A 12,268-nucleotide genomic window follows, 5' to 3' on the forward strand; every position below is an offset into this window, starting at 1 on the left:
ACTTAAGTGTAGATGCATATACATGCAAATATATGTGCAAATAGCTTCTTTCATGCTGATGGGCATGAATACAAAGATTAAGGCAAGACTGCACAACATGGAGGCCTCATTTAAGTCAGTTCTGCTGATATTAATAAAATACAATATCTACCCGATTTCCATCCATATGACAGCACTTTTAATGAGCAATGACAGTCCTGGAATTGAACTACTAAAATGCATATCAACAGAAGACCATTATACTGACTTGCCGTTATGGAGCAAGTTCCCAGTGGAGGCCATGTTCAAAGGATCCCACCTATGGGCTGCGTAGTGAGCCCTGCGCAAACCCAAAACACACCACAGACCGCAAACAAGCAGGCCACGGGCCACATTTTGAGTAGCCCTGCCCTAACCTACAGAATTTCTCATGAGACTGATTCTCAAAGGGTGTTGGAGGATAAGAATGTCTCCATTTATTATAATGTTTAAGGTACTTAGCCAAGTAACTGGACTAACTAAAGAGCTAAATTTTGTGATTTTGAAGAGTTTCTGTACGTCTGTATATTTTATTAATAAGCCCAAAATCAATTTATGGAAAACCTGATTCAAAGCTCTCAAAGGAAGACTGCCTTAGGGATACCAAAGGATAATTGATATTAAGAAATAGTTCCTAGCTCTTCAATACTTTATTACATTAAAAAGAAAAAGAAAGGGAAGTTAAGAATTCTGATAGTTTTACCTTCCCTTTACTAAGCAAGGTGGTACATAGAGTGGGCAGCAGCTCATATTTTTCAGACTAAAAGTATGAATTCAGGTCATCTTACCTCTGCTCTCTGTCAGAAATGTCGCTGTTTATAAGAGCTGTAGTGACTTGTTGCAGCATTTCTAAAACTTCGTCACATCCAGTCAGGATTTGTGTAGCAAGAGCCAAAATACTGGTCTTTAGCTCCTAGGTACAAAATGTTATACAATAATACTTACATTCCTAGAGAATAAACAACTGACAACTGAACTAAACTATGGGTTTCCAAATTAAATAATGACAATGTGACCTGGCATGCCTATGGATTCATCAAAGACTTAATTTGTAATACTAAGGCCTAAAGTGCTGGTAAAAACTGGGTGCATTTCATAGGATGCACATGCAGTTTCTAGGGAAGGAAGAAGTCCCCAGTTCAGCACAGGAAAATAGCCAGCCAACGCACTGCAATGGTGACAGAATGTCCTAGAAGGTATGATGACAACTGTAGAAAGAAATTGAACAATGAGAACATGGGTGAATAGAGAAAAAGACAGACAATAGTATTGAAACATTTATTACTCAACAAGCTTGAACATAAATGGCATTCTATAACAAGCTTACAAATGCCTATAAAAAGCAGCAGACAGAAATAGCCCAATGATATCGGCAATACAATTAGTGAAATAACAATTACAAAAACAACCTGAGCTTTGGGACAAAACTGACAGTTATTTACTGACAGCATTACCCCAGCTATAGTGTTCATGTAAACATCAAATCAATGAAATCATCATAATCCTCTAATCTCACATTTCCCTTTCCCCAGTTCCTTTATGGCATGGAAAGACAAGATGGGCCTACAAGCAGGTTCTGAAGATTAGCAAAGTCATGCTTTTGGAGACCGGGGGAAAGACCATTCCCTCATATGAGTTTTGTAGTTAAAAACCAGCAAAAATTTTATGAGTGAAGTCAAAAGTTATAGGAGCACAAATAAAAATCTCTAAAGACGTGATGCTGGCTAAAATTGCATTCCAAAGCTAGTCTAAATATGAAATGAAAGAAAATACATAAAGTCCAGAAGACACCCTACACTCTTTCACAGACAAGTACAAAATGCTTTCACAAATTTTAGAATGGACATTCTGGCAGACTGTAATAATACAGTGCCAAAGGAAACTATACAAAGAACAATCACAGATTCTAGCTGAAGTATGGGACCGTATTGACTTCCACTGTATAGCTTCTTGAACACAACAAAAAAAATGACAACACAGATTCTATCAATAAGTTACACTGCTGAAACACAAGAACTGTCAGCAGAACACTGGCCGTAGAAAACAGTACTAGAATAAAACTCGGTGTTTACCTGTACCTTCAATGTCTCTCCCTGCAAGGAGCTGTCACTGTCATCATTCTCATCAGGTTTAATCAAAATAGTATTACTCAGAAGGTGGTTCTGTACCGCCATCAGATATCGCAAGCATGAAGATGCAGCCTTTAATATAAATAAGCACATTTTACATTATCTGAACTCTTTAAATCAGACTGGGCACAGGCAATCCTTGTGTTTTTTTAAAGTGTAAAAAAGGAAACAAGCAAGGGAAAAAAGTACAAGAAAGATACAAAATTCCTTCTAGTGAACATATTATTGGCACTGAATTACATAGTTCTTTTTGAAACAGCAGAGTCTCACTAATTCATAATGATTGCAGATGGGACACTTTGTAAACTAATAAGTGTGTGAAGAATTTAGAAAGAATGAAGCATCAAAAACACTACATTTATTTTTAAAAATGAGTTATAATTAAATACTAAATGTATATGTGTATAAATGTTATGTGGTGTCTACGGTAAAGTAATGAAGTCTTAACGTGTCTTTACTGCAGAGCTCAACCATGAAATCTTTGCTGAAAGGAGACGCAAAGTCTTTGGTGTGAGATCCGAGGAGGGCAGGTCAATGAGACTGAAATGAGAATTAGGGACTTTACTAACATACTGAAGTACTATAGTAAATCTCAAAACAACAGATCCCCAAACCTCATCCCACTTATTACTCCCCCACTGCTGCAACCTCATGTTCTCCTACTCATTAACTGTTGGATAAGAATATCTATGTGAATTTTCACTCCTAATGGTTTCAGCTCTTGACCCATCTCCCAACATAGAACACACAGTATTCCCCTCTCTTTGAATGCATAACGAAGCACAACTCTAAAGAGCTTTCACTACATTCTAATCCATTTTGTTAATCACTCTGTAAAACTTTGAATATAAACTGTATGAAAGCAAATATTAAAACTGAAACAGTATGCTTGCAAGGTGTTAGGGAAAATGTATCAATTTTCCCTGCTTTAACTCTGCCCCCCTTTCTCTTCATGAACATTTTAATTCAGGAATATTAATGGATTTCATTTTTGCAACAACATACTCTGAAAACGCCCCTCACATACTATTTTTCAAGACTACATTATTGGATTCATTATACTTAAGAAAACTTGAGAAAATTGAGTATTTTAAAAAAATACATTTTACTTACAGGCACGGTTGAAAGAAGTCTTTGAAAGTCATCTTTAGATACAGTTTGGCACTTGGTGATTAAGATGCAAGATTCTCGAACAACAATCTTGAGAATGTAGTGCAAAAGCTCATCGTTTAGTCTTTAAAAATGCAGGAAAGAAATTAGGAGATGTTCATGATTTATAATTAAAGAAAATTCATGATTGACACATTCAAGACACCTGAAAAAGTCTTGAAAAACCATATTACAAATTAGGATACACTGACTGAATGACTGCTTCAGAGATTTTCAAGCACAAATAGGCTTAACCAAAGCACTCTGATAGCAAAGATGTTTGAAAAAATATGCCTCTTACCACAATATAATAGAAGATAGATATAACTCTGGCTTGTTTAAAATATCAGTATACTCTGCATTAATTTTGCTCACTGTACCTCCAGAGAGTCCACATCAAGTGAAGCCTTCTTTTTTAATAAAAAGAAACCCATTCCGAACTTCAATCTTTAAATAAACATTAGAGCTTCTCCAGGATGATAGTCTTAGTTCTGAAGAGTGACACTTAAAACACAGTAACATGGAGAGCAGTGTTAGATTATATAACATCATCTGCTCTCATTTAACTATCTGGCAATTCATGACAATCTCCTCCAAACCATGTATGTGGTTCTACAGAAACTTCAAAAAATTTCATTGTCTCTCAAACCACCAAAGGAATTCAGTGCTCTTGAAAAAAAGGTACAGTATGTACACAAGACTGGCATTAGCTCAAAGTGCAGTAACAAAGGGAACAAGTTGTTTAGGAAGCAAGTAGTTCAGTTTACCAAACTGAGAGCAACCATTGTGTTATTTCACTTCACCTGTAATGATCATCATCTTCACTTCCAAATCTGTTGTTCTGAAGCTGTTCAGCTAAACTATTGAGGATCACATCACGAAGTTGAGAGAGCCCACTATTTCTTTCTCCTACAACGGCAGAACAGTTTGTTTTACATTTTTCAGATACAATTTTTTATTCTTTCATAAAAAACATTGCTGAACCTACACTACCAACAAAAAGTAACTATACTTACAATTAACTGTAATTCTCCACAGACATACAAGTATTTTGGGAGTTATTGCAGATGCATTACTACTTTAAATTCTGAGATGACAGATTTTACATTTAGTGGCAGATACCACCAATGCAGTCAACAATGGACCCTCTCCACTTGCATGTATATCCAGCCTAATTATATCTATTTTTAAAATAAGGTATGATTGGCATTGTCAAGTGGTGCCATTACCACAGAAATAGAAATAACCAATGACACCAGCAACATGTTACTTTAAACAATAAAAATGATTGAAAATACTTTTAAGACCCTAGGTATTATTTCAAGACGTAACACTGAATTTCTTTGTGACCTGAAAGCATCACAAACAATCTAAAGGCTAAAACAAAATCTAATAATACATTTGTACAGATGACATTGAAATGTAATCACACTACTGACATTTTTAGTTATCATCCTCATTACTATGGTCCCTGCTGAGAGTGAATGGGTTACAATAGTCTTTACTGCTTTGGCATGTAAATGGGTCCATGCAGAGAAGATGATAGCTACATGTAGACAGCTGTCAGTGTAATGATCCCTACTGGTAAAAATAAGGTCTTATAGAAGCTCAGATGCCATTAGACCCATGACGAATACAGGAAGAACTCATCATCCATGTTTTTCCATCCATGTTGCAGTGATCCACCATCTGGTTACTTATGTGCAGACATCAAATCTTTGTTTGCCAAGATGTTTTTTTGACAAGCTCTTCAAAACTATCCTCACGTGGTGAGAGTTTGGTCAATAACTTGTCCTTTTTGACAACTAGATTGAGGCACAATTCAGGACTCTGTGTGTCTTTTCTTTCTTATTCTGACCATAGCAAAGCTATCAACTTCCTTGCTGAAAAAACTGACCTGTCCAATATACTCTTCCAATTTGGCAAGATCTCTGAAATGTAAGCTCCCTTTGTTTTGACGTCATTGAACAATTTTTTTTTTCTGAGCATCATATAGGGATTACACAAAGTCATCCTATTAAAGAGTGTATGTGCATCACAGCTTACATAGAAACATAGAATACTAGGAATGGAAGGGACCTCGAGAGGTCATCGAGTCCAGTCCCTTACCCCCATGGCAAGATCAAATACTGTCTAGACCATCCCTGATTGACATTTATCTAACCTACTCTTAAATATCTCCAGAGATGGGTATTCCACAACCTCCCTGGGCAATTTATTCCAGTGTTTAACTACCCTGACAGTTAGGAACTTTTTCTTAAAGTCCAACCTAAATCTTCCTTGCTGCAGTTTAAGCCCATTGCTTCTTGTTCTATCCTCACAGGCCAAGATGAACAAGTTTTCTCCCTCCTTCTTATGACACCTTTTTAGATACCTGAAAACGGCTATCATGTCCCCCCCTCAATCTTCTCTTTTCTAAACTAAACAAACCCAATTCTTTCAGCCTTCCTTCATAGGTCATGTTCTCTAGACCTTTAATCATTCTCGTTGTTCTTCTCTGGATCCTCTCCAATTTCTCCACATCTTTCTTGAAATGCAGTGCCCAGAACTGGACACAATACTCTAACTGAGGCCTAACCAGCGCAGAGAAGAGCGGAAGAATGACTTCTTATGTCTTGCTCACAACACACCTGTTAATGCATCCCAGAATCATGTTTGCTTTTTTTGCAACAGCATCACACTGCTGACTCATAGTTAGCTTGTGGTCCACTATAACCCTTAGATCTCTTTCTGCCGTACTCCTTCCTAGACAGTCGCTTCCCATTCTGTATGTGTGAAACTTATTGTTCCTTCCTAAGTGGAACACTTTACATTTGTCTTTATTAAACTTCATCCTGTTTACCTCAGACCATTTCTCCAATTTGTCCAGATCATTTTGAATTATGACTCTATCCTCCAGAACAGTCGCAACCCCTCCCAGCTTGGTATCATCTGCAAACTTAATAAGCGTACTTTCCATGACAATATCTAAATCGTTGATGAAGATATTGAACAGAGCCTGCCCCAAAACAGATCCCTGCAGAACCCCACTTGTTATACCTTTCCAGCAGGATTGTGAACCATTAATAACTACTCTCTGAGTACTGTTATCCAGACAGTTATGCACCCACCTTATAGCAGTCCCATCTAAGTTGTATTTGCCTAGTTTATTGATAAGAATATTATGCGAGACCATATCAAACGCCTTAATAAAAGTCTAGGTATACCACATCCACCGCTTCTCCCTTATCCACAAGACTCATTATCTATCAAAGAAGGGTATGAAGCAACACTTCTCAGTTGGGTTCAGTATGTGCTTCAATCCACAAAATATCTGTGTGTTCTCTGTTTTTTGGAAAGTAGAAAACAGCCCGGATGAAAATTTCTGTATCAGGTGACCTAATTACTATGGATTCTTTGATACCAAGAGATTCAAATATAGGTGCATGCAGAAGCATCCTTGTGTCTATTTCATCTTGAGTACTGTACAAGTCCTGGGCTTCTTCAATACCTCTACTGATGAGGGACTTGGCTCCTTCACCACTGGAAAAGTCTCAGTCAAGAAGGACTGTGTGGTGTGCTCCTACATTCCCAGGTAGATTTTGAGCCATGCAATTCATACAGAAATTTTACAAGTGATGCTTATTGGATGCAAAACTTTAGAAACTTTTTTCAAAGCAGCACAGGATATCCATTCACCTGGGATTTCTTGCAGCAATCCTTAAATCCTGACCAGCGCTGTCTTTCTGCAATTTGTACAGTGTGACAAACAGGACAACAGTAACTGAGTTCAATTACAGAATTAGCTTTGCTAAATCCTTTTTGGACTTGCCTCAAATACTCAGTAGTCCATTTATCCAATTAGTGTAATTTGTCTTCAGTCATTTGCATTACAGCTATGTCATCTTGGATGTACACTATTGTTTCTTCACTGCATACTCTTAGCTCATTCTAGCTTGATTTCACAGCTGATACCCTAATTCATCTTTGTCAGTTTTTTTTATTGTTACATCAGCAGGCCAAAGGCACAGGTTTCAATAGGTGATTGAGAATAGTTGCTGTTGAAACATCATTGCATCTTGCTATAGTCAAGGGTCTATGGAAAACTGATATCAGCTGTGATTGCCCCTCCTTTGAATTTGTTGTTCTTAACCATGTCAGCAAGTGTTTTGATGCCAGATTTCTTGATTGGGCAACTAAAGAAGCTGTCTCTCTCCTTAAAATCAAGTGCACCTCTCACAAAGCTGTTTGCTCTTCATCAACATCTGTTATTTTCAGGAGCTCCTATACAACTGATATGATGGGTAATCTCTGGTTGCCACGTATGATCATCTTCCAAGGGAGTTGTGGACCCTCAGGTGGCTGATACGTGGTCTATCCTTGAACCACAAGTTCTATTAGAGTGAGGACAGATGTTTCCAGGTATATCAGAAGGCTGCTGACCATGACTAGAAGCCAATCTCCCCTGCCTCATGCATCTCTTCTCCTTCTCAGCTTGTTGGTGGGCAAATTCAAAATGCAGGGAGTCATTGCGTAGGACTTATCTCCATTTCAAGTGATCCTGGGGGAATGTCTCCCAAGTGTCAACGTCAATGCTGCACTTCCTTATGTTATCCTTTAGCAAGTCCTTACAAAGCTTCCATTTTCCTCCTACGTTACAGTAACCTTCTTTCAGCTGAGAAAATAGGACCTGTTTTGGGAGGTGACGGTCTGGCATCCAAACAATACGACCAGTCCAGCAAAGTTGCTGACAGATTATCATTGTCTCAATACTGATGGTCTTTACCACTTCTAGAAGACTGATGTTAATGCATCTGTCTTCCCATTTCATCTTCAAGATCTTGTGAAGGCAGCATTCATGATACCTCTCAAGGAATTTCCAGTGATATCTATAGGCTGTCCAGGTTTTAGTCCATACAACAGTATTGGGAGAATAATGGCTTGATAGATGAGAAGCTTGTTGTTGGTTTAAATGTCTCAATCTTAAAAAACCCTGTGCTATAAACAAGCAAGGCTTCACTGGCACAGCTCAGATGATGTTGGATTTCTACATCTGTCAATATCTGCCTTGGATGAAAAATAACTTTCAAGGTAGAGAAAATTATCATCATTCTCCAGTGTCTCTCCATTGATTTTAATAGATGGGTCACATAATACCTCATTTGGAGAGGGCTAATGGAGCACTTCGGTTTTCTTGATGTTGTGAGTGAGACCAAGACATGTGTGAGCATTAGCGAACACATTCAGGATAGCCTGAAGATCTCTCTCAGAGTGGGCAAAAACTGCATTGTCATCAGCATACTGAAGTTCTACAATAGATGTGGTGGAAATCTTACTTTTAGCTTTCAGTCTGCTAAGCCTAAATAGCTTTCCATCCATTCTGTAAAAGATTTCAATGCCAGCTGGGAGCTTCCCAGCAATTAGGATAAAAATGATGTCAATCAAGACCATAAACATGACTGAAGCGATGATACAGCACTGTCTGACTCCTGTTTGTACTTTGAAAGATTCACTTTGGGAGCCAGTGCTGCTCAGACAGTCACTTTCATGTTGTCATGAAGCAATTTTAGAACACTGATGTATTTATTAGTACATCCAATCTTCGAAAGTACAGTCCAGAGGGCACGGCAATTTACTGAGTCAAAGGCTTTAGTTGGATCAATAAAAGCCATGGACAGTGGCTGGCTTTGCTCCCAACACTTTTCTTGCCACTGCTGTGCAATGAAGATTATATCCGCAGTTCTGTGACATGGTCAGAAACCAGCCTGTGACGCCAACAACATTTCTTCCCACAGAGGTGGGAGAAGGGTTGCAAGGACCCAGGCCAGAACTATGCCTGCAACAGCGTGGAGAGAGCTACCACAATAGTTCCCACTGTCTGCTTTATCCCCCTTTCTTAAAGAGGGTTGCAATCAAGACATCCCTCAATTCACTGAGTATCTCCTCTTTTGTCCAAATGTTATGGATAAGCAGGCTGAGCTGCCAAATTGACTCTGGTCCACCATCTTTAAACATTTCAGCAGGGATATCATCTGGACCTTCTGCCTTCTGGTTCTTCATCTGCTTGATAGCACTGTATGCCTCAAGCAAATTAGAAGGGTCTCCAAGCTCATTCATAGAAGATTGTTGGGGGACATGCTCAAGAACTTCATTTGCAACCATGGAGATACTATTAAGATATTCAAAATGTTCTTTTCAGGTAAAAATATTGGCTTTGTTGTCCTTCAAAAGTGTGGTTTAGGGATGTTAAATATCGGTTAATTGAATAGTCAAATAACCTAATGAATTCTTATCGGTTACTCTACTATTCTATAATCCTTGTGGGTGAGGCTGGCAGCCAGGGCGCTCTAGTCCCACTTCTGAGGAGCCCCCTGACACTCAGAGGCAGCAGCATGGGGTGCCAGGTGGAAGGTGGCCTGTGAGGGGAGCCAGTTTAAAAAACAGCTCCTCTTGTGGACTGGCTGCCTGTTGCCCCGCTCTATGGTCTGTGATAGAGAGGCAACAGCACAGGCTGGCAGCAGCCCCCATCCGCTGGCGGGAGGGGGCAGCAGGAAGGGCTGATCTCCTGGACCCAGTACGAGCTGGGCTGCCTGCCCACCTGGCTCCTACTACACTTTAAATGCAGGGATGCAGCATAGTTATGTCTCGGATCCAGTGCGAGCCAGAATTGAGTCGGGGCTGCTAGCCAGCCTGCTAACAAATATGCTGGCAGGGGGAAGAAGGAAAGAATGCATGTAGTCTGTAGCATTATATAGCATTAACTATTTGCTTATCGGTTAATTGACTGTGCTATCCTTACTGTGGTTCCATCCTCAGAGTGAAGGGGGTTCATGCCATGACAAGCTGGCCCATAAAAAACCTTAATGGCATTAAAGAAACGAGGTGTATTATGGATATACATAAAATTTTGGAATTCTTGCATTCTCTCAGTCTACCATTTATTCTTAAATTCTCTGGTTTTACATTGGACATCCACCCTTGCCTTAGCATGGGCTTCTCTCTTTGTCTTGCAATTTATATCATTCTGCCAAGCATGAAATGCCATTCTCTTCTCATTGATGAGTTGCTTGTTTGCAACATCATTCTTCTCATCTGACAAATCCTGATGTTTTCTCATTTGGGAGCCTATGGTTTCTTCACAGGCACGGATGATTGCTGCTTTCAGCTGGCTCCAATGTTCCTCAGTTTCTTCCAGAAATTCAGATGAAAGCTTTTTTTCTATGAATGCTTGGAAGTGGTCATGCTTAATGGGGTCCTTTTGATCTTGAACCTTCAGCTTGCACCTGATCTGCTTTTGTAGCCTCCATTCGGGGATGATCTTACCTTTCATTGTGGATTGAACAAGGTGATGATCAGTCCAGAAGTCATAAGCATTTGTCATTGTTCTTGTGAGCATGAACCAAGACATAGTCGAGAAGATGGCAGTGATTTGAACATGGGTGACTCCAAGATGTTTTGAACTTGTCTTTTTGTCGATAAAGGATGTTTGTGATAAGTTCATGGTCAGCACACTTGGTCTGGAGCAGGATTACATTTGAGTTGCTTTTGCCAAATCCTTCTTTCACAATTGTTCCTTTATACAGGTCAAAGTCTCATCCAACACGTGAAATAACATCCCCCAGAAGAATGATCTTATCTTCTTTAGGGGTCTCTGATAAAATGGTTTCACATGAGAGTAGAAATTTTCCTTTACATCCTATACTTACAATAGTTGCCTGTTGGTTTTTGGTGAGCCTCAGTCTGAGTGACAAAAGCTGCTCATTGATGCCAACTGGCACTCAGAGAGGCACTTTACAAGCTTATTCTTTACAGCAAAGCCTACTCCATACAGTTGAGGTTCATTCAAAGATTTTCCCTTCCAGAAGTAGGTGTATCTTCCTTTCTCCTCCCTTTCCTGCCCTTCATCAGCTCTTCTAGTTTTGGACAAGGTAGCAATATCGATGGTAAACTAATTCAATACACGAGCAAGGATACCTGTACATCACTCTGGTCAGTCACTGTTTGAATTGTACATCAGGGTACATACATTCCAAGTTCCAAAGTTGACAATTTTCTTACATTTTTGACTGCTAGGGTGGTGGTGATCCTGCTGGATGCAGTTATCCAGCTACGAGGAAGAGAGGCAGACTATTTTTAGGGCACTTTTTCTAACCTCCTCCCCAGATTGGGTGAGCAAAGTGGGTCCTAAAGAGGAACGCTCAGTCACGGGTGCAGCTGCTGAAATACTCAAGCTGCCTCAGTCTTTAAGCAAGACAAATAATCACACACCCAGCACCTGTGTATTGGTCAGTGAGTAGGAACTTCCATATCTCATTGTCCTATTCCTGTCACCACTCACTGATCGCCACCAGTCTTTTGACTTGTGCAAGTGTTGTTTCCCCAAAAACTGGAAGATGCCTGTGCGGAATTCTTTTGAAGTGGGTAGACTGGTGCACAACAGTCACCACACTATTCTTGACAAACAGGGGGCTTGAAACCAATGGCATGGACACCACAACGACTGGCGATCCACTATCTGCTGCAGCCTTCATCCACTTTCACAGCTGTTGTAACATTACAGAACAGTTTCACCTCCATTGTGCAGTTATCCCCCATCTGCTCTGCCGTTGAGGACTTCTTGGATCACACTTTGTCTGGAACCTTGCCTTTGACCATTCTGCCATGGGTGACCCTAAGGGCGTACATGACACTAGGTAGCATTGCTCTTGGGGTCACTGAAACATGCAAGCCTCTCTACCACTACAAGGTGATGCTCCATGGAGAGGAATTTCATGCAGTTCAGTAGATACATTGATAAACACCCTGGATTTTCTTCAGGGTCAAAAAGATGTGTCATATTGTTGATGACATGGTTGGTAAGAGCTGTAATATGCTTTCCCCTTTTTGGTGCAAAGTCAAGGACTTGTTTGTGGATGTAGTCTTCATTAATACTTGTTAAGCCTCTTCCTTCTCTCATATCTTTTGCATATTCATAATATGAAGCTGTCATCTCT

The 12,268-nt window shown here is 39.7% G+C and overlaps 1 protein-coding gene across 5 annotated transcripts in view; it reads right to left on the reverse strand.

The window, feature by feature from the left end:
- The window catches only part of HECTD4 (HECT domain E3 ubiquitin protein ligase 4), a 146,356-nt gene that overhangs the window by 85,634 nt on the left and 48,454 nt on the right, over positions 1-12,268 (reverse strand). For 2 of the 5 annotated variants that reach the window (XM_075898744.2, XM_014572912.4), the window contains exons 15-18: positions 4,100-4,205; positions 3,261-3,381; positions 2,091-2,219; positions 807-931 (exon numbers count right to left, since the gene is read on the reverse strand). In XM_075898744.2, the coding sequence (XP_075754859.2) occupies positions 807-931; positions 2,091-2,219; positions 3,261-3,381; positions 4,100-4,205 (481 nt within the window). The other 3 variants (XM_075898747.2, XM_075898745.2, XM_075898746.2) reach the window with 3 other exon arrangements.

Source organism: Pelodiscus sinensis, chromosome Z (genome assembly GCF_052426305.1).
Source record: "Pelodiscus sinensis isolate ZL-2025 chromosome Z, ASM5242630v1, whole genome shotgun sequence".
In the NCBI taxonomy this organism is placed as follows: domain Eukaryota; kingdom Metazoa; phylum Chordata; order Testudines; family Trionychidae; genus Pelodiscus; species Pelodiscus sinensis.